Source organism: Gracilinanus agilis, chromosome 3 (genome assembly GCF_016433145.1).
Source record: "Gracilinanus agilis isolate LMUSP501 chromosome 3, AgileGrace, whole genome shotgun sequence".
NCBI classification, from domain to species: Eukaryota; Metazoa; Chordata; class Mammalia; order Didelphimorphia; family Didelphidae; genus Gracilinanus; species Gracilinanus agilis.
The window spans coordinates 164,204,587-164,227,830 of record NC_058132.1 but is presented as its reverse complement, the minus strand read 5'-3'; the positions used below and the strand labels follow the sequence as shown (position 1 = coordinate 164,227,830).

Sequence of the window (23,244 nt, the reverse complement as noted above, 5' to 3'; positions counted from 1 at the left end):
TTGATCCAGCAATCCTACTCCTGGCCATTAATTTCCTGTTCATTGGTAGTAAATTCACCCTTTTCATATTTGATACTGGTAATTTGGTTTTCTTTTTTAAATGAGTTTAACTGATGATTTATTTATTTTATTGTTTTTTTGCCCCATAAAGCCAGCTCCAATGGCTTTCTTACTTTCAGTTTTACTAATCTCTCCTATGACTTTTAGGATTTTTGATTTAGTGTTTAATTGGAGGTTTAAAATTTGTTCTTTCTCTAGTTTTTTTAGTTGCATATCTAATTTATTGCTCTCTTCTTTCTCTATTTTATTGATTTAGCCATATAAATTTCATTCTAAGTACTGCTTTGGCTACATCCCATAAATTTTGGTGTATTGTCTCATTGTTGTTATTCTTTTTAATGAAATTGATTATTTCTATGATTTGTTCTAAAAGACCCATTCATTCTTTAGGATTAGGTTAATTTCCAACTAATTTTTAAACTATTTTCATGCCCTTTATTGAATATAATTTTTATTGCATTATAGTCTGAAAAGAACACACTTAATATTTCTGCTTTTCTGTATTTCTGTAGTGTGAGGTTTTTAATGCCCTAATACATGGCCAATTTTAGTGAAGGTTCCATGTATAGATGAGAAAAAAGAATACCTCTTTTTGTTCCCATTCAGTTTCCTCCAGAGGTCTATCATATCTAACTTTTCTAAAATTCTATACCTCTTCTTAACTTATTTCTTATTTATTTTATGGCTATATTTATTCAGTTCTGAGGGAAAAGTTGAGCTCTCCTACTACTATGGTTTCATTGCCTGTTTCCTCCTGTAACTCATTTCTTTTTAGAATTTGAATGCCATACCATTTGGTACATAAATGATCAGTAAATCTATTACTTCATTGTCCGCTGTACCCCCAGTACCAGTAGCTTCCTTGCTTATCTCTTTTTCATTCATTCATTTACTCATTCATTCATTCATTCATTCATTTATTTATTTTAAGCCCTTAACTTCTGTGTATTTGGCTCATAGGTAGAAGAGTGGTAAGGGTGGGCAGTGGGGGTCAAGTGACTTGCCCAGGGTCCCACAGCTGGGAAGTGTCTGAGGCCAGATTTGAATCTAGGACCTCCCGTCTCTAGGCCTGACTCTCAATCCACTGAGCTACCCAGCCACCCTCTGCTTATCTCTTTTAATTAGATCTATTTTCACATTTACTTTGAAGTCATGATTGCCACTCACATTTTTTTCTACATCAGTTGAAACATAATCATGGGTTCTGTTCCAGCCTCTTATTTTCACGTACTGTGTGTCTCTGCTTCAAATGTCTTTTATAAACAGCATATTGTTGGATTCTGGTTTCAGAGAGTAATTCCTTTTCTCTTTGTTTTAGGGAACTCTATGGTCATAGCAGATGCATTTTGGTGAGAGGGGAAAAAGAATATTTTTAAAACTATTGTGATACTTCTGGCAATTTAAACAGTTAAACCGGCTGATGTGGCTTGAGTGCTGACTTCTTTAAGCCTACAGAAATTCAGCTAATTATCCAGTGCAATATATGAACTACCCACAAGATAGAGCTCTACTTGAGTCACTAGATAATAGTCTTAGCTGAATCTCTTGTGCAAGTATAGTAGAATCTTCTTAAAAGGCTGTAGTACCCTCTATTGGCCACCAGAAGGAATTTAGCCCACCAATGTTGTGACTGCCCTCTCTCCTCTCCCATATGGTACCCCACATCCCTCCTCCTTCATTGACTCCACTTATTAAACCCAGGACTTCAAAAGGCTACATTTGGAATTCAGATAGGGGATTAAATATAATTATTACTTAAATCATAAAATTATAGAGTTTATGGTCTGTACATAACTCTAGAGCCTTTTTCATAGTTCTATATTCTCCTTTCTTTGAGCACTGACTTACCCTACCGCCATCAAGAGGACTTGGATACTCAACATACTGTGATCCCATCAGATCATAGGATAATAGATCTAGAATTAGAAGGGACCTCAGAGACCATCTACTCTTAACTGCCTCATTTTAGAGATTAGAAAACTGAGTCCCAAAGTGGTCAAATGACTTGCTCAAGGTCATACAGATATAATAATATATTAGAGAAGAAATTTAAACCTAGGTCCTCTGACTAGAGTCAGTACTTTTTCCACAGTTTCACATTTATTGAACAAAGTTAAAAAAATTAATTTGATCATGTTTTCCTTTATGGAGCCATTCCCCTCTAGCCAACTTATACATTTTTTCTTGCTTGTCTATACCCATCACTCATGGAAAATAGTAAGCGAATGGTATGGATATCTACAACTTGTCTTTAGATTCTATAATATAGATGGGGAAAGAAAGAGGAAAAAGGGAAAGGTTTGGAAATCAATCTCCCTTTTCCCTATCAGTAGTCCAGCTGGATTCATTATCATTGGCAGTTTCAGCAATTGAGCTATCTCTTGTTATGATTCTCACCTACATGTCTGCTTCAGGCTCAGAATTTTCCCACAATGCTGATCTTTGGCAGTCTTAGTCATCAGCCAATAGAATCTCAGGTAGCTATGGTTATAATCTTGGTCATTCTGGGTTACCTCATGCAAACTTCCCAAATAATGGCAGCTGCCTAAGATACAGACGCTTCATTATGATTGGGAAGTTTAATCTTGAGACAGGCAGAAGGAAGCAGAGGTGGCCAACCTTGGATGTTATATTGATCTTGTGTCTCTCTATCTTATCATGCCTTGTTCATTATGAGATTATGTGATTGGCTCCCAGTGAAGGTAAAAAGGGCAGTCAGATACTACTTTCTTTCCAAATCATCGTCAGAGTTAAGATATAATTCAGAAGATGAGTCTGACATGAGGGTAAACTTATTCTATGGTGGTCTTCCTATGATTAATTTCAACTTGCCTTGCTCAGAAGTTAGATTGTTGACCAATAATTAGCACATTTGCAGAGAAAAAGTCTTAAAAATAGTTTTTTAGGTTCGAATTATCTTCATCCTTTGGTGCTATTTTTCATATAATTTCATTCAAAAAATTTTTAGAGGGGCAGCTGGGTTCAATTTGGCCTTCCAAGCTGTGTGACTCTGGGCAAGTCACTTAACCCTCATTGCCTAGTCCTTACCACTCTTCTGCCTTGGAATCAATACATGGTATTGATGATAAGGCGGAGGGTAAATATTAAAAAAAAATTTAATTCAGGTCCTCTAAATCTGGGAGTGTCCTATATTCATGTTTCACTTCTTCTTGAGACCTGAGATTTTCAGCTCTCACTGCTGGTTGCTTCTCAATTTAATTTACTTAATCAAGCATTTACTAAGCACCTAGTATATGCCAGGCATTCTGCTGTGGATACAAACACAGAGATGAGAATTTTTACCCTTAATGAATTTATATTAAGTTGGAGGAAAACATAACAGATACATTTTTTAAAGTATTGAAAATAAAAAGAAATAAATATAAATCAATATAGTGCTATTGGTGGTGAGGGCACTAATACCTGGAGGGATTGAGAAGGGTCTTCTCTAGGAGTCCCAGAACTCTGGTAGAATTTTGTGCTTGTTATTGGCACTTGGCATATGTTAATTAGGGAATTTAACCTGAGTACTATCTAGTTTAAATCCCTCTTTTCTAAGATGAGGAAACCAGCATTCACAGAAGTGAAGAGAATCATACAATCCTTTTAAATACCTTAAAAATTCAATATTTCTTGTCTTATCAACTAGACTTTTAATCTATTATGGTCAAGGGCCAGTCTGATAAGATTTGACATCTCCAACATGGAGCATGGTGTCTGAAATACAGTAAAGATTCATTGATTATATGTAGGCAGGAGACATTCTCCTTCCTTTCCCATCTTGACTTAACTCTACATTGTCCTCTTCTCTTGAATCCCTTGCCTGTTTATCTGCCACCAGTGTTGTCCTGCCAACCCTCAGGCCTGGATTACTCCCACCATGAACTGTCTTTACTCTTAACTCATGTATTGTCAAATAAAGCTGGAGAAAATCAATTGATCAATAAATATTAAGCAATGCAAAGCTATGCTGGTAGATTCCATTATAAAATTAAATTATATAATCTTAATTAGGCCTTCACTGATGCAAGACAATTCTTTTTGTACCTTCCTAATTAACTCACTCTCCCACTCAATAGTGACTTTCCCAAACTTTTTTATCTTATCTTCTCAGCTGAAATCCTTGCCTCATTTTTCACTGAAAAAATTGTGGCCATTCACAGAATGCTTGTTCTCTGGTCTAATAACTCACTGCTCCCAGATGCCTTCTGTCACTATCTCCTGGTGGACTTTCTTTCAAAGGCAACCTTTTTGTACATACATGTGATCTTATTCTATCCCAGCTTCTCTAGCAGATTTCCTTCCTCTATCATTTCTCTTTTGTCACTTAGTTTTATTTCTCTACTTCCCTACTGCCTATAAACATACCCATTTCTCTCCTCTTCTCAGAAAGTGCCTAATATATGCCATTTCTCATCTATTCTTCATAGCTATTATATCAATTTCTTCTTCCCTTTTATGCCTCCACTTCTTTTCCATTTCCTCTCTTCTTAACCATGGCCTGGTTTCTAATCTTATTTTTAAATTGAAACTGTCTTCCAAAGATACCAATTAACTTTTATTTTTTCTTAAAACCCTTACCTTTTGTCTTAGAATCAATCCTAAGTATCAATTCCAAGGCAGAAAAACTGTAAAAGCTAGGTAATTGGGATTAAATAACTTGCACAAGGTCACACATCCAGGAAGTATCTGAGACCAGATCTGAACTCAGGTGCTTCTGTAGCCTGGCTCTCTATCCACTGAGACACTTAACTGCCCCTCAGTGAACTCGTAACTGCCATAATTAATGAACTTTTCTCAGTCCTCATCCTTTTTGATGACTTGACTTAACCTGATGAGGGCCAGCATCAGGATGATGACAGTGACATACTGAAGGGGTGAATATTGGAGATTTTGCAAAGATAATGACAGGACTTGGCAATGGATTGGATAAAAACACTAGAGTGAAGAATCAAAGATAACATTAAGATCAAAATCTGTTTAACTGAAAGAATATTGCCCTTGACAATAATAAGGAAGACAGAGAGAGGAGGTTTTGGAGAGGGGAATGAAGAATTTAGTTGTGGACATCTTGAATTTAAGATATCTACCGAACATCAGTCACCATCCTGATGCTGGTGCATATCAGCTCAAGTCTTGACTATTACAGTAGCCTACAAGTTGATCTCCTTGCTACAAATCCCTCTTTATTCCTGCCAACGTTTCTGCTGCCAAAATAGTCTCTCTAAAGTGCAAATTAACAATGTTACACCTTCTACCCAATACACGTCAGGCTTCATATCACTTCCAATATCAAATAAACACCTTCTCTTTGGCATTATAACTGATACCTCACTCCAACTTCCCAGGCTTTCTTATATCTTTTCATTTACCATGTACTTTTCAATCTAGTAACACTGGTTTCCTTGCTGTTCCTCAAAGACATTTAATTTGCCTTCATGCATTTCTACTAACTGTCTCTCATGCTTAGAATTCTCTCCCTCCTTCTTTCTATCTTCTAGCTTCCCTAGCTTCCTCTCTAAATTTCATCCCAATTCTGTCTTTTACTGGAAGATTCTCCTTATGCTCTTTAATTCTAGTGCCTTTCATCTGATGATTATCTCCAATTTATCCTGTACATATCTTAGTTGTACCTAATTGTTTACATGCTGCCTCCCCCTTTAAACTCTGAGCTCCTTGAAGGCAGGGACTGCCTTTTGCTTTTCTTTATATTCCTGGTGATTAAGCACAGTGTATGGCACACAGTACCTGCTTAAAGGCAGTTAGGTGGCAAGTGGATAAAATGTTGGACCTGGAGTTCATATCTGGCTTCAGGTACTTAGTAGACTCTGTTTGCCTTGGTTTTACAGGGTTGTAGTGAGGATCAAATGAGACATTTATAAAGCATTTAATATAGTGCCTAGCAAGTAGTAGGTGCTAAGTAAATACTTATTCCTTTCTTCTAATAAATGTTTATTGACTAACAGAAAATCAACAAACTTTAGGAAGCATCTGCTGCATGTAAGGTAGTAATGTAAAGTGCTAGGGATACAAAGAAAGGCATAAAACAGTTTTTTGTCCTTAAGGAGATTGCAATTTAATTGGGGAAACAACATTCAAACAATTATATATAAACAAAATTCATACAGGGTTAAATTAGAAATAATCAAAGAAAGGTACTAATATTAAAGGGGGCTGGGAAAGGTTTGTTGCCGAAGATGAGATTTTGGCTGAGATGTGATTGAAGTCAAGGAAGCCAGGAGAAAGAGACAAGGAGAAAATTTCAGGTATGTGGAACAACCAGTGAAAATTCATGAAGTTGGGAGATAGAGTAGTCTTTTTGTGAGGAACTGCTAAGAGGCCAGTGTCATTGTATCACAGGAATATATGGAGGGGAGTAAAATATAAGAAGACTGGAAAGTTAGGAAGAGGCCAGTTATGAAGGGCTTTAAAAATTAGAAAACTTCATATTTGATTCTGGAGGTAATGGGGCACTGATGGAGTTTATTTAACAGGGAGATGCCATTGTCAGATCTATGCTTCAGGAAGACAATGCAAATGTTATTTGTCCCCACCTTATTATAGGTGAGAAAATGGGCTCAGGGAACTTGTATTGAGAAACACTGACTTAGTAAGTACTTGCTTTTGGAGTCCAAAAAACTTAGGTTTTAATCTACTGGGTTTTGGAACTCCCATCCTGGGAATGAATTGAAATGACGTATAAGGGCCAATTTATCTAGTCCACAGTGGGCTAGACTATAGACCAGGTCATATTCCACATCTCATCCAGCCCATCTCTTCACCTGGCCTGCTGCCACAAAGGGCATTCCATCTCTTCACCCAACTTCTAAACACAAAAACATAAATTTTCTATTTTTTGCACTTGGAACAGTAACTCAATGCAATTAGCTGACCTATAGTTCAGTTATTAATTCTGTGACCACCTACAGCAACTTTCTTTCCCTGACTACTATTCCTTTTTTTATGTAGTCTCCCCCAACTAAAATGTCAGTTTCATGGGGCAGGGATTGTCTTATTTTTGTATTCCCAATGTTTAGTATAGTACACATGGTATATATTTAATAGATGCTTTTTCTTTCACTCAATCTTGCCACTTACTCTTATGTGATCTAGGGAAGACATTTCATAGCTTTGCTTCAGTTTCCTCTGCTATGAAATGAGATAGTTGGGCTAAATTATTAAGGTCCTATACATCTGTAACAATTATTCCTTTGGATAGCTATTAGCTGAGATGAGGATGGCAAGACACAAGTTTAACCCATGTCTTTTCAACACTTGGATTCTGATTTCTAGCCATCTTATAGGCAGTCCAAGGCTTCTGGAATAGCAGAACTTGGAATACTGTTTACTGATGGTGACAAAGATAGGGGTAAGTACTGGAAAGGATCTAGTTCAACCCCTTCATTTTAGGGATGGGGAAATTTGAAACCACTAGGAGTGATGTAAGTTCCCCTCAAGTCACATAAAGATTAAATACCTAAACTAAATTCCTCTGACTCCAAATCTTTCATTCTTACCTGTAAAATGCCACCTAATTATTTAACTAGGATAAATAGGCAGAGTAATCTGTTGGGCTCTGGTGTAGATATCAATCCTTGCCCTCATAGAACTTAGTCTTGTACAAGAATAACTACACTTGTAGGGATACTATACACTATCTAGTTACACTAGTGGTTGTACTACACTACATTATCAAGAACATGAATACAGTATTACATGAAGGTGACAAAATATTATCAAGATGTTTAAGGTGGTTATTGACCCAGGCCTGACAAGGAAGCTCACCCAACAGGAGAAAGGGGTATCCAAGTTGGGAGGAAAAGGTTGGTTAAAGAATGGGGACAACCATGATCCTGGGAACCAGGATCTTCCTTGGAGATGCAGCCTGGCAACTGTTTCTGTGGGTGCTACAGCCACATCTACTGAGAAAAGAATATTCTTGCCGCCAAAATCCTTGGCATTGTTCAGTGGTTCAACAACAGAAAATATGATTTTATATTGGCAATTAATTAAAGATAAAGACTTGCCATCAACTATGTCCACGTTTCCTAGGGTCCAAGGGACCTTTGCATCTGACTTGCAGCTGAAACCTCCTATATGTTTCTCCCAATTAAAGCATGAGCAGGGACTGCCTTTCTTTCCCAACTGCACCCCCAGGGCTTTATACTACTTTGCCCAAGATAGGCACGTAATAAATGCTCACCCTTCATCCTCTTTGTTCCTTCCCCCCACCTTCTGCCTCTTGTCTTCTTCTTTTCCCTCCTTGCTTCCTTCTTTTTACCTTTCCTCCTTTCTTCAATCTTCCTTTCCCTCTTCCATTCCTTTTCTTCTCTCCCTTCCTCTCGCCTTTTTCCCCTTCCTTCCCAACTTCCTGGGGAAACGGGTGGAAATTACAACAATCAAATTTGGGTTTGATGTCATTAAAAACAAAACAAAACAAAACAAAACAAATATGGAGAAAAGGCAGAGTCCACCTAGGTGGAAAAAGATTGTTGGTTACTGGCCCTAGAGTGTCCCTCTGCGCAGGCGTCCTCTGCCCCTGAGCCCCAAGTTCAGGATGCGTCCCTCCGCAAGTTCGGCCAGGGGGTCCCAAGCCAGCCTCCAGCCCAGAAACTTTCAGGCTGCGGGAGCGCGCACGGCCTCGCTTTACGGCGGTGGAGCGCGCACGTTAGCAATCGTGGGCGACTGGTGGATTTTGGCGGGAAAAGCTCCGGTTTTTGGATTCCTCCAGCTACGGCAGCAGTGGTAGCGGCGGCTGCTTTTCGGTGAGCTGGGAGGAGTGAAGCGGGGCGGAGTCCCTGGGGTTCGGGCCAGAGCTGGTTCCGTGAGGAGGGGCAGCGGCGGGCTCAGCGGACTCTGGCTCAGGCTCAAGCTGTGAGGCGCAGGTAGAGGTTGACCAGGAGTGAGAAGAGCCTGCGGAGGAGCGCTTGGAGCCGGCCCCTGGGCCGGGGGCGTCCGCCCACTCGTCTGGGCCCGGCTGGAGGCCTCTGGCTCGGCAGGCGGGCGGGGAATAGACTTAAGTGTAGCTGGGGGGTAGCGCAGCGAAGGCCAGAGGAGGAGGAGAAGGAGGAGGAGCAGCTCTTCACCCCTCTTCTCCCCTCCCCCAGACCCCGCCCTCAGCCCCCCTCCCCCCTTCACTCCCTACCCGGGCTGGTCCTGTAGATCTCCGGGTATGACCTAGTTGGAAGGGATCTTAGAGCTCATCTAAGCCCACTCCTCTCTTTTTTATGGATCGGGAAACCGAGGCTGGGAGATGGAGAGGGTCTTGCCTTTGGCCACACAGTTGGTAAACCAGACCAGAATTTAGGATTATACCTTGAAACCCAAGGTTCTTAATCTTCCCTCCCCCACTGCGCCCTTTTTGAATTTTGAGAGAGGAGGAGTGACCCGTGATTTCATCCTATCGGGAAACTGCAGGTTCCGCCATTTACTCATTTTTAACACGTAGCTCGAGTTTTTAAATACCTAGTTAGCTGGACTCGAACCCAGGTCTTTCCTTCACTGGAGGCTGGCATTGTATCCACTAAGGCATTCCAGAGTTCCTTGGTGAATAAATGGATATATCTAATTGGGTAAATTGCTGCGGAGGTCAGAATTTACATTAATTGAGACTTTTTTTAGTTTAAGATTGGAGAGTCAGCGATGCTAAAGGTGGCAGGGGTCAGGGGGTAGAGAAGCTGGTCATTGACATTCTGAATCATGTAACTATTCCACGTATGTCTAATATCAGGTGCTGGTAGAGCCATGGCTGTGCCCTTTGTGGAAGACTGGGATTTGGTGCAAACCCTGGGAGAAGGTGCTTATGGAGAGTGAGTATGAGCTCTCTTGTCCTAAATCTTTTAATAGGCACAACTTGATACTGTAGATAATGCCTTCTAAGATTTCCATACTTTAAGAGAGCTGACCTAAGTTCTTGCCAGTTTACATAGTGCTCAATGTATTTAATCTTTTATGTGATACTCAACAGTTACTTGGGTTGTTGTTCAGACCTGCAGGACTGTTTGTGACACTATTTGGGGTTTTCTTGGCAAAATTACTGAAGTGACTTGCCGTTTTCTTCAATTCATTTTCTGGATGAGGAACTGAGGCCAACAGGGTTAATTAAGTGACTGAGGCCAACAGGGTTAAGTGACTTGCCCATGGACACACAGCTAATATGTGTCTGAGGCCTGATTTGAACTCAGGTTTTTTCTGACTCTAGGCCTGGGACTCTGGGTCTGTGCCACCAAGCTGCTCCACTTAATGTGGTAGGTAATAAAAATTAAGACTTGTTAGAAATAGCAGAACCTGATGTAATAATCTCAAATTTAATGACTCTTGAGATTAGAGTTCTTGTCATGGCAACTGTTTGTGATTTTCTTAGGTGCTTGTTACAGCGAATTCTGGCCTAGTAGTTTAGGTTAGAGAGGTCACACTCTGGGAGGCAATTACTGAATATGCCCTATACCAGATTAAAAAGTAATTGGGAAATATTTAACAAAATAAAAAAATACAAAACAACATAGATAATGTTAATTTGTGGTTTCTGTCAATATGTTGCTTTCAGGGATCCATTTCTATGTGTTTATTTATTTTATTTCTAATGGTTTAGATGATTGAATTTTAGGTTTGTTATTAATTTTGAATAAATTTAATTATTACTTCTTCCTTTTTCCAATTATCACAAAAACATTTCCTGTTGTAGAAACTCTCAGAAGTTTCCCTACATATAGTATTGTGATGTTTTCTTTAGCAGCATGGCCACTTTCTTGCACGTTCCAATATGTCTCTGGGTTCTGTTGTAGAATACTAAAGTTGGAAGGAACATTGTAATCTCTTGTTTTAGATATGTTATACCATCCAGTATAGATTATAAGGTATAATAGAAATTAAGCACTTTCATTATGACAATACCACTGCCAGGATGGTACTATTTTGTCAGAGGTAGCCTAGGGAAGCCAAAGGTTCCAGGTCAGTCAATCAAAACACATTATTAAGCACCTTCTTGCACCAAGGCACACTCTCTAGGTCAAGGATTTGGAGATTAAGAGTAAAAAAAAAAAAAACCAAAACATTTTCTCAACTAAAAGTAAGCCAAAATGGTGACTCCTTTCTTCCTTTATGTATGCCTTTTCATTTTTTTTTTATCCTTTTTGCTTTAACATTCTACTTGCAAAGAGTTGGAAGGGAACTTCAACCATCATGGTTTCTTTCACTTAGCTTTTTCTTTTAAATCTATGAAATATATGAATATAGGTAGTAAGGCCTAGGAATCCTGCTATCCAAATTTAATAAGCTTTTGGTACCTTTGTGTGCCTAACATGGCTATCTTTGTGGACCATTTAAGTAGCCCATGCGCATAATAAGAAGTGAGAAAGATGTCCTGGTGAAAAGAAAAACCTTTTTACTTTTTTGGAGGGGGAAGAAATTAGTCTGGATTAAAGCAGTTTTTGAACTATTTTTTTTCAAATTAGCAAGCATTTCTCAAAAGTCATTATGATAGGTTTTTGTTTTAATTTGAAATTTTAAGAGAGATAATTATCACAGAAAGCATATTCATTTACCAATAATCAGAAAATTAGTATCCCAAATCATTCAGTCAATATATATTAATGTCTACCTTGTGTCAAGCACTCGTTGTCAATAAAGTTGGGGTACTCTCTTAATCCTTGCTAATAAGGGGGGGTTGAAGGTGATTGAAGTGATAGGAGAGGAATGAAGGGGATGGCTTTTGTTGCATCTTTGCATTACACACTGTACCAAAGCAGTGAAAGCAATAAATGATTTAAAAGTTTAAACATTTATAAAAAGATAAAGCTGATTCTTTTCTACTTAATTTATAGAGTTCAGCTTGCTGTGAATAGGCGAACAGAAGAAGCAGTTGCAGTAAAGATTGTGGACATGAAGCGTGCCATAGATTGTCCAGAAAACATTAAGAAAGAGATTTGCATCAATAAAATGTTAAATCATGAGAACATAGTGAAATTCTATGGTCATCGGCGAGAAGGCAATATTCAGTATCTGTTTCTGGAGTACTGCAGTGGAGGAGAACTCTTTGACCGAATAGGTATGGAAAATGGTGACCAATTTAAGTTCTAAAGATTTAAGATATTGGAACTACTAAATGAATTAATAAAAAAAAATTTTTTTTTGTCTCTGAGCCTATATTTAATTTAGTGTTTGATCATTCCTTCTCCATAGAATGTGGCTTCCAGGGATGAAATATTTAAATAAGCATTAATATTTGTTTTGTATTTTCATAATAATTTATGTTTACTACTAGGAAGTTATACCCCAAAATGTGCTGTTTCAATTTGTGTGTGATCTTAATTAAGCTTAATGTCATTTTGTTAAGTTTGTGAGAAATAATTGTTATGGGAAATCATTATATATGTCTCCTTAATAACTGTCAGATAGCTTGATTGCCTAAATGGATCATTGTTTGTGTTGTAGAAATTCTAGCTTTGTGTAATTATTCCTAAATTGATTTTGTAGTCTTTTTAATTTTTATACAAGTTGTTCATGATTACCAAAGAAGTTTTTTGAGGACTTTAGTCAGTTGTATATTTTAGACTTAAATATACTTTTTTAGATTTATAGGATAGGATTAAGACTAGATGAAACTTAATAAGGAAAAATATTTTTGTTCAGTATGACAAAGAACTTTTTAATTGTTTGATTCAGTAAACATTAAGTGTACTGTGCTGAATGCTGGGTATTCAAATAAGAAAAAGAAAGATAATGCCTGTCCTTGAGGATTTGATAATCTAATACAGGAAGACCACATACAAAAGGAAGAAGGGAAGGAGTGAGTACCATAGGAAAGCAGGCTAGGGGAATGATACTCTGTGGAATCAACCAAATAGAGCTACTGAGGAAAATGGAGAGCTAACTGGAGAATTCAGATCCCAGTTCTCCATATAGGAAAACTTGGGAAGGCGTTTACTATTCTACCCTCCAGTCAGAGAGGAAAGGCAACTGAAATAGTTGTGAAAGTGTTGAGTGTCAAATACTGAGTCAGTTAAAATGATGATTAGATTTCTGGTGATCAGCCTATCCTGGGTTGGGCATAGTGCTCCCTGAAGTCAAACCAAACATAAATGCTGATGGAAAATGGAATTAGGATAACAATTACAGCTACTTAAAAATGAAATGGACTACTTTTAGGAGAATTGGTCTTTCTAGAAGTATTCAGATGGAGTCTGATAGCTATCCTTGAAAACAATCATTCCCGCTTTAGGTTAGAGGTTAGAACAGAATAATCCCTTTCTTCTTTTTTTTTTTTTTAAAACCCTTACAGTTCCATCTTAGAATCCATACTGTGTAATGGTTCCAATACAGAAGAGTGGTAAAGGCAATGGGGGTTAAGTGACTTTCCCAAGGTCACACAGCTAGGGAGTGTGAGGCCAAATTTGAACCTAGGACCTCCTATCTCTAGGCCTGGCTCTCAATCTACTGAGCCACCTAGCTGCCTCCTAGAATAATCCCTTTTTAACACTTAAGATTCCCTTATTCTATGATCAAATATTACTTAATGAAATCCATTCTGTGGATGTAAGTGTAAAATCTAAAGCTACCATATTAAAAATTAAGAACTTATCCTTTATTAATTTCCAACTCAAACCATGATTTAAAAATTGACAAATGGTCAAAGTGCCAACTGAACTGTCTTGTGGAAGCAAAAACATGACACAAAGACCATGTCTGATAGTGTATGCCATGTTTCTTCCTATCAGTTCCCCAGTTTTTTGCTATGAGGCAGGAGGTAGCTAACTGGTTCAATCTTAAAAGTGATACTTGTTTCTGAAATTGATGACTGGTTATTAAATTATCAAAATTAACACTTTCAGAGCCTGATGTGGGTATGCCTGAACAAGATGCTCAGAAGTTCTTCCATCAGCTTATGGCAGGGGTGGTAGGTAGAGTCCACTTTTCTTCTTTTATTTGAATTCATTCTTTAGTGCAAATGAAGAATAAATAATAAATGAGCTTTAATATTTTTTCCTCCAAGGTATATCTTCATGGTATTGGAATAACTCATAGAGATATTAAGCCTGAAAATCTTTTACTAGATGAAAGAGGTAAGCTATTTATTACATGAAAGTTTGTCTTTTCATTATGATATTCTTTTTCAACCATGAAAGCAGTAGGACTAAGTAAGGGATAAATATTGATATTTTCATCTAACAAATGGCAAACTATATCTTTAGTAAATGTATTCCAACTACCTTAACTCTGTACTTATATAGTTAACTCTTAGATCAGGGAGTGGGAGGAGGGGAGGGAAAGGACATGAATTTGTGTAACCATGGAAAAGTATTCTAAATTAATTAAATAAAATTTTCAGATTAAAAAAAAGAACTCAGATCACACAGAATTTGAATTAGGAAAATCACTTATTTAATAATGATGAAACACGATAATCTGGAATAATGTAATACTTTTAAAACATATCTTGTCAAAAAAGATGCTGAACTAATCTGGAATAATGTAATACTTTTAAAACATATCTTGTCAAAAAAGATGCTGAACCCAGAAGTAAATTTTTTTTTTAAATTTTATTTTTAAACCCTTAACTTCTGTGTATTGGCTCCTAGGTGGAAGAGTGGTAAGGGTGGGCAATGGGGGTCAAGTGACTTGCCCAGGGTCACACAGCTGGGAAGTGTCTGAGGCCTGATTTGAACCTAGGACCTCCTGTCTCTAGGCCTGACTCTCAATCCACTGAGCTACCCAGCTGCACCCCCCAAAGTAAATTTGTTCAAACTTAAGAAAAAATTTTTTTTCTTAAAATGTTTTATAACAGAGAAAAACATGAAGCAATTTTAATTCATTTTCTGAAATCACTAAAGTATTATTAAAAAAAGAAAAAAGGATCTATCTATGTAGAAATAGTAATGGCTACTCTATGATAATAAAAAATTAGAAAAAAGCTTAAATAAGCCACAACTGGAAAATACTTTAGTAAATTTTGATATATTAGTGCAGTGGAATATTATATAATTCTATAAAAAGTAGAACATACAAGGAATTTCTCAATAAGCATTTATTAAGCATTTACTTTTTACCAGACACTGTGTTAGGTGCTGGTGAATACAGAGACAAAAGTTAAATAACCTCTCTGTTCAAAGGGGTATTCTGTTGGAATGAGAAAATGTAGAAAGATCTGTATGAAGTGATGCAGAGTATAATCAGCAAACCAGAAGGTACTAACTACTATTATATTTTTATAAAGAAAATAGCCAAATTTAGTACAACTTTTGACAAACCTAGAAATGGGAGACATGGGGCCAGAATATTTTCTTTGCTTTCTTATTAATTTTGGTTTTGCTTTGTTAAAGGATAAAGGTTTGAGGGCAGCTGGGTGGTTTAGTGGATTGAGAACCAGGCCTAGAGATAGGAGATCCTAGGTTCAAATCTGGCTTTAGACACTTCCTAGCTTTGTAACCCTGGGCAAGTCACTTAACCCCCATTGCCTAGCCCTTGCCACTTTTCTGCCTTGGAACCAATATACAGTATTGTTTCTAAGATGGAAGGTAAAGGTTAAAAGAAAATTTTTTTTAAAAAGGATAAAGGTTTTAAATAAGACTTATGTACCTTCTTTGGCTTGCTGTTTGATTTAAGTTTATTTATTTATTTTTTTAGGTATAGAAACTTATTGATAGTATTCACAAATTCTGGTGTTGTTACTTTTTCCTCTTATACCATAATATTCAAGTTTTTCTTTCATTTATTGCGATTTTCTGGGAGGCCTTTATTTTTTTTTAATATTTTTTTCATTTTGAATATTTTCTCCTAGTTACATATTTCATGTTTTTTCCCGCTCCCCCAAACTCCCTAACTCCCCTATGCACAATTAACCTATGCACAATTCCACTGGGTTTTACAAGTATCATTGATCAAGACCTAATTCCATATTATTGATAGTTGGACTAGAGTTGTCATTTAGTGTCTATATCCCCAATCATATCCCCAACAGCCCATGTGTTCAAGCAGTTGTTTTTCTTCTGTTTCTTCTGTGCTTCTCCTCCCACAGTTCTTCCTCTGAATGTCTGAATGTGGCTAGTTTTCTTTCTCATAAGTCCTTCAGCCTTGCTCTGGATCCTTGCATTGCTGCTAGTATAAAAGTCTTGTTATGTTCGATTGTACCACAGTGTATCAGTCTCTGTGTACAGTGTTCTCCTGGATCTGCTCCTTTCACTCTGCATCAATTCCTTGAGGTCTTTCCAGTTCACATGGCACCAAAACATACCACAATTTGTTCAGCCATTCCCCAATTGAAGGACATTCTCTAATTTTCCAATTTTTTGCCACCACAAAGAGCACGGCTATAAGTATTTTTGTACAAGTCTTTTTCCTTATTATTTCTTTGGGGTATAATCCAAGCAGTGCTATGGCTGGGTCAAAAGGCAGACAGTCTTTTAAAGCCCTTTGAGCATAGTTCCAAATTGCCATCCAGAATGGTCGGATCAGTTCACAACTCCACCAGCAATGCATTAGTGTCCCAGTTTTGCCACATCCCCTCCAACATTCATTACTCTCCTTTGCTATCATTTTAGCCAATCTGCTAGGTGTGAGGTGGTACCTCAGAGTTGTTTTGATTTGCATTTCCCTGATTATTAGAGATTTAGAACACTTTCTCATGCTCTTATTGATAGTTTTTGATTTAAGTTTATAAGGGAAAAAATGTTACATTTCTCACAAGACAAGGCCTTGCCCAGAATTGACCTTTTTTCATTCTGTTTTAGATAATCTTAAAATCTCAGACTTTGGCTTAGCAACCGTGTTTCGGCATAATAATCGTGAACGTTTATTAAATAAGATGTGTGGCACTCTGCCATATGTTGCCCCAGAACTGCTTAAGAGGAAAGAATTCCATGCAGAACCAGTTGATGTTTGGTCATGTGGAATAGTACTTACTGCAATGCTGGCTGGAGGTAAGTGCTATGCAGTTTGTGATTAAACTCCCATATATTGAATCATTTCAACTAAGCCAAAACATTTATATTGAGTTATTATATTGGTTATTATGTAGTACAAAGTATTTACTCAGGGCTGTGGAGAAAGTAATGGGTTCTTTCCTACATCTTTGTTTTATAAATGAATCCTGGAGATAACATGTAACTTGTGCAAGATCAGAAGTAGCAGAGTTAAAAGCCACTTGTCTGGTTTCTGCTATGTTATTACTCTTTCATCTATAGCAGTATTTGGAACTTATAATGCTAAAGATGGCAACAATGTGAAACTTTGTTTTTGTTTTTGTTTTTGTTTTTTTTTGCTTTTCTCTAAAGCCACAGAAATCATGTTTAGGTAAATCATAATACCAAAAAGATGAGGGCAGTATTCTGTTATAGAGATCCTTGAAAGTGATATTTTGTTGTTATATTTTTTTAAGTTGAAATTTTCTATTACTAGTTTTAAGAATTGTTCATTCCTCCCTTAATAATATCTGTAATAGTTACCTAACATGACCACTTTAAATAGCATAACTTCTTTTGGTTTTAGAATTGCCATGGGACCAACCCAGTGACAGTTGTCAGGAGTATTGTGACTGGAAAGAAAAAAAAACATATCTCACACCTTGGAAGAAAATTGATTCTGCCCCATTAGGTAACTGAACTATTATGTTTAAGAGGAATAAAGTCTTGTTCTTTGTGAATTCTTTTGAAAATAACTTTTAATTAAAATATAGGTCTTTTTGCTCTTCTGTAAAAAGCCATATGAAGACTCATTTTGCTTCTATAACTGAATGAATTTAAAATTGTGAAATATTAGATGACGGGCAGTTAGGTGGCTCAGTGGATTGAGAGCCAGGCCTGGAAACAGGCGGTCCTGGGATCAAATATTTCTCAGACATTTTCTAGCTATGTGTCTTTGGGCAAGTCACTTAATCCTCATTGCCTAGCCCTTACTTCTCTTCTGCCTTCAAACTGTGTGGGATAAAAAACAATCGAGGAATGCCCCACTTACTTAGATAAACAAACTGGAGTAGGAGAACAAGAGTGAAGAAGTATCAGTTTTATTCATGAAAGGGCTTTGTGCCCAGAATGCAAATTGTTTAAGTTCAGAGAATCAATATATAGGGTCCCTAATCGCACAACCCCCTTTCTGCCGCCTCCTCACTTCTCTTTGTCCTGTTACAGCTCCATTTGGGGGAAAGCTGTGACATAAAATCTTAAACTTGTGAGCTATGTTCAGAGAACAGTGAAAATAACAAAATACACAAAAGAAGAGTTACATCTAACATCCTAAGAGATAAAGAAGTAAATGAATGATTTATTGCCCTTGAATTGGGTCCTCTGTGTCTTATCAGTTCCTTTCCCTTGTCCTGAAGCCCTTTAGATGAACAGTTAGCAAAAGGCAACAAACTAGCCCTTCATATCCCCTTCTCAACTGGGGTCCCAAATGGGCACCTCTGCCCTGAGAATATGGGGTTGCAAGCTGAATGTCATTCTGAGAATAATACATTTTAAGTCTATCTCACTCAGAACCAATACACAATACTAATGCTAAGATGTAAAATAAGAATTTTTAAAAGAAAAAAAATACTAGATGAGTTTTGAATTGGAAATGGATTTGTGAGCCTTATGACTTTGTAAATGTCTGTAGGTAATTTTCAAAGATTTCTGATTAGCATTCATCTTATTTGCTGAAAATTGAGAACCTGGAGTTAGTGTCCTAAAGGTAGAAAGCAGCATAAAAAAAGTTGTAGTATAATAGTAGACATGATCCTTTTTCAGAACTAATCTTCCAAAAAGAAGGAAGTGAAATAGGGAAGGTACCTGCTGCTACAAGTAAGTGGATTTCTTTGATCTACATGGCTGATGTTTTAACTTTTTTCTTCCCCAGCCTTGCTGCATAAAATTCTAATTGAGAATCCAGGATCAAGAATTACAATAACAGATATTAAAAAAGACAGATGGTATACTAAGGTACTTAAGAAAGGTAAAGCCCTTGAAAGAGTTATAAAATAACATACTCTTTTTTCATTTTTATGTCATAAATTGATTGTTATGAAATATATTTAATTTTAGGAGAGAATGTTAATTTTGGTAAAATTCTACTGTTTTCGATAAACTAGACTGGTAGAAAAAAGGCTCATTGGCTTAACAGGCATTTATAATGTCTACCTCTAGGTATTACTCTCAACTTATTTTTATAAATATTAATTCTTTAATGTAACTAATTAGATTTTCCATTTTTTTTCTATGAAGTAGTTATTCTTGCTTGAGTTTTCCTAGGGCTATTTTCATGTCTACCAAAGAAAATTGGATAAGGCAGATTTTTACTTTTATTGCAAATATATATAGCATAAACTAATTTCTTAATTTAAGTTCTGAATCCTGAGATATGTTGCTATCTTCACAGAGCATTATTTTGCTATCACCAGAGATGGCAGTATTTGATGTTAAAAAACTTTGTATTCGTATGAATCACATTGACCTTTGTGGATATGTTATGTGTTTATTATTATTATTACTATATGACATATAATTTATGTTACTATATAATACATATTATATAAAATTAATATTCATCAATATATTATACATGATCACATTTTAATATAATATAATTATATGGTATATTAGAGAAATATATCAATATAATACATATACCGTGTGTATATAGATCTATATATGTAAATAAAATTTGAGGCAGAAATACCCAGCTTAAAAAGTTCAAGTGAGTTGAAGACTTTAACATATTTCTCAGTAAAATTATATAGGAAAAACCACTATCAAATATTGATTTTCTACATGTACAATTTTAAAATAGTTTATAAGTATCAACTTGTTACCTCAAGTCTTAAGATTTTTATTATTGCTATCTTAAACCCATTTAAGAAGTGGATAAAATGAAATCAAAAGATAAAAGAGTATTTAAAAAATTTTCTACACTAGTGATTGCTTGAGGACCTTTGAAAATTTTGATTTTTCTTGACTGTTCTTTTATAGGTGCAAAAAGACCTCGAGCTTCTTCAGGAGGAGTATCAGATTCCCCAAGTGGATTTTCTAAGCACATACAATCAAATTTGGACTTCTCGCCTGTTAATAGTGCTCACAGGTAAGAATTATAAACTCTGTTGAATGGGATATTACATGTGAAAATGACTTATAGGAAAAGAATTAAAAAATTTTTTTCTACTACATAGTCATATTAATGAATGAGTCAGGATAGAATGGTGTTGGATAAGAAAGATTTGATGCCTTTTGTTTATGAATATAATTTTTTCTCTCTTAATACTTCAGTGAAGAAAAAGTGAAGTACTCTAGCTCTCAACCAGAGCCAAGAACTGGTCTTTCTTTGTGGGACACTAGTCCCTCTTATATTGATAAACTGGTACAAGGAATCAGTTTCTCGCAACCTGCGTGTCCTGACCACATGCTGCTGAATAGTCAATTACTTGGCACCCCAGGTTCTTCACAGGTAGAGATTTATTTTTTCAACTATTTTGTTTCAGGTCTCCATTTTTCATTGTCTTGAAAACTAATTGTGCTTTCTCATTCATAGTTTGTGTTGAGCTATTTCAAGTTTCAGCTTTCACTTCTCTTGATTTGGCAGCAGGTTTAGGGAAGTTAAGAGAAGGATGTATTGATATAGATAGGTTTAATACCATCATTAAAGAAAAATATTGAATGTAAGATTAGAGACAATAATTATAAGAGGGATTTTTTTGTCAACCTGCATTTGCTCAGATATCTTTTGTCTCATATGTAGAATCCTTGGCAGCGTTTAGTCAAAAGGATGACACGGTTCTTTACCAAATTGGATGCTGACAAGTCCTATCATTGTCTGAAGGAAACTTGTGAGAAACTAGGGTATCACTGGAAGAAGAGTTGTATGAATCAGGTATGGTCTCAATCCCTCTTGCATTTTATCCTGAAGTTAAAAAAAGGGTTTAAATGAAGAGAAGTTTCAGACTATTCTTGCCATTACTTCTTCCCTTGTTAATCTGGCCTTATCCTAAAGACTTAACAAAGCATACTTTAGAACACATGTTTTTGTTTGAATTGTTCTACTTATTGCTAAGTTGACAACTTTATTATCTTAGGTCACAGTATCAACCACTGATAGAAGAAACAATAAACTGATTTTCAAAGTGAACTTGGTAGAAATGGACGAGAAGATCTTAGTGGACTTCCGGCTATCTAAGGTACATTATTCTAATAGAATAACAGCTGCAATATTTGATCTGTTAGAAGAATATATTCAATTTCAAAGAAGGTGGAAGGAAAACACTGGTCACGTTATGATATTTAGTCTCACTTTAATTCTATACTTCAGGCCTATGTTGGGAGACAAAATGACTCATAAAACGAAACATGAGATCTTTTTTGGCATATCCAGGAATTAATTTCCTTTGGATTAAATATAAGAAAAATTAGACTTCTACTGTATTGGTGCTTTACCAGGCCAGTGTTTTTTTTTTTTTTTTTTTTTTTTAAATTTTTAAACCCTTAACTTCTGTGTATTGACTTATAGGTGGAAGATTAGTAAGGGTAGGCAGTGGGGGTCAAGTGACTTGCCCAGGGTCACACAGCTGGGAAGTGTCTGAGGCCGGATTTGAACCTAGGACCTCCCGTCTCTAGGCCTGGCTCTCAATCCACTGAGCTACCCAGCTGCCCCTAGGCCAGTGTTTTTTAATTGACAATATACTCACAGTGTAAGAGACACAGTATTTCTAAATGAGGAAGTTGGAGACCATATCAGGTTTAACCATGTAGCTGCCTCCATCTATGAGCACTTTTTGTCTTTCTAATGTAAACTGAAAAAGGGCATGGATATACCATGTCTTAAGTCCACTTGCTTCTTGTTACTACTAAAGAAGGTTAGACTCTATGATATAGCTTACTGCAATTAAAAAACATTCAATTCTTTTATTTCTTTTCTATATAGGGTGATGGACTGGAGTTCAAGAGGCATTTCCTGAAGATTAAAGGGAAGCTGAGTGATGTGGTAAGCAGCCAGAAAGTATGGCTACCTGCCACATGATCCATACATGCTGGGTAGGCCCAGTGAATGCAGTGCTGCTATGTTGACACTATCCTTCCAAGAGAAGCTTACACTGTTTTACAGACCTCAAATCTAAAGTAACAATTCCTGAGGAGTTGTCTCTTTCCTTTCCCAACCAAGTTCTTCTAATTCTTGTTGTTTAAAAAAATTTTTTTTTACATAGAAACATATCGAAACACATCTTTCAGAGTATCAAAGAATAAGCATGTATATTTGATTTGTAAAGAAAACTTTGGGAAAGGATTGGACAAGAAGTTCTTCAACAAACATTTGTTGAATTTGAGATTGACTGTATACAAACCAAATTTTGAGAATAAATAAGTTCATTTATCATACTAGTATGTGCATGATAAAAAAAATTGAGACTTTTCTGGACACCATAATTCCTGAATGTATTAGTAAGAACTTCTATATTTTTGGCTAGGGAAATAAATTCATCAATATGTAAAGTAAAGCAATCTTTATTTGGTGAAATGTATTCACATTCTTAAACTTAAATTTTCAAAAGTGCCTCTCTGAGTATGTAAACCTGGTTATCTGTTTAAACCTATTTAATGCTGTCAATTAAAATGTGCTTGTTGGGATTATCTGGTAAAGTTGAATAACATGGGACTTGTTTTTCAGGAGTGTAATTTATAATCTGGAAAGTATTGGTTGGTGTTTTCATATAAAGGTTGAGCACAAGCCTCTAATCTAGTGCAACTTTCACTTTCATTTTGCTCTTACACATCCAAAATATTCTGGGTTAATTTAACACATAGATATATTTTTTATCTATCATTACAATTATAAATATCTTTAAAGAGCCATATTTTCAGGTACTCTGAAGAACACTGATGACCAGCCCTTGTAAGTGGGGAGGAATAAAAACTGGGAGAGTTTAGAGATGGAGCCGTGATAGAAATGAACTTTTCCTACAACTCTGACTTTTATGAATTTGTTCCCATAGCCCAGGTTTTTTTGGACTTGCTTTCTCTCTATTTGAAAAAAGGGTTATTTGCAGTTATTATTGTTTATTTCTGGCTAACCATCCAGTTGTGAATAAAATATTAGGAGTAACTTGTACTACTTTGTAAATTTAATAAAGTATAAACTTAATATAAATTCTTTGAACTATTTATTGGTTTCTTTCCCTGTGATTATTCATAGGTTTTAGTAATGTTCATTCCTTGTATTTGCAGATATTTCTTT

General features: G+C 36.3%; 1 protein-coding gene and 1 long non-coding RNA gene across 3 annotated transcripts in view; one reads left to right on the top strand and one right to left on the bottom strand.

Annotated features, from left to right (window-relative positions):
* The window catches only part of LOC123240643, a 35,220-nt gene extending 26,899 nt beyond the window's left edge, over positions 1-8,321 (bottom strand). The window contains exon 1 of the long non-coding RNA XR_006505796.1: positions 8,264-8,321. This is a non-coding gene — a long non-coding RNA (uncharacterized LOC123240643). The remainder of the gene's footprint in view (positions 1-8,263) is intronic.
* Positions 8,322-9,804: 1,483 nt separating this feature from the next.
* On the top strand, positions 9,805-22,149 carry CHEK1 (checkpoint kinase 1). 2 transcript variants are annotated; one of them, XM_044666180.1, is made up of 12 exons: positions 9,805-9,869; positions 11,883-12,106; positions 13,890-13,954; positions 14,051-14,120; positions 16,785-16,973; positions 17,542-17,646; positions 18,886-18,981; positions 19,995-20,103; positions 20,289-20,466; positions 20,758-20,889; positions 21,092-21,193; positions 21,937-22,149. In XM_044666180.1, exons 1-12 carry the CDS (start codon positions 9,805-9,807, stop codon positions 22,030-22,032), a joined length of 1,431 nt encoding a protein of 476 aa, XP_044522115.1. In that variant the 3' UTR covers positions 22,033-22,149. The 2 variants fall into 2 exon arrangements, with proteins under 2 accessions (XP_044522115.1, XP_044522116.1); XM_044666181.1 differs by lacking the exon at positions 21,092-21,193.
* The last annotated feature ends 1,095 nt before the right edge of the window (positions 22,150-23,244 follow it).

Coding starts and splice junctions, on each gene's coding strand:
- CHEK1 (XM_044666180.1), top strand. CDS start 9,805: ATGGCTGTGCCCTTTGTGGAAGACTGGGATTTGGTGCAAACCCTGGGA. Junction 14,121..16,784: donor TCTTTTACTAGATGAAAGAG/GTAAGCTATTTA, acceptor ATTCTGTTTTAG/ATAATCTTAAAATCTCAGAC. Junction 20,104..20,288: donor CCTGTTAATAGTGCTCACAG/GTAAGAATTATA, acceptor TTAATACTTCAG/TGAAGAAAAAGTGAAGTACT.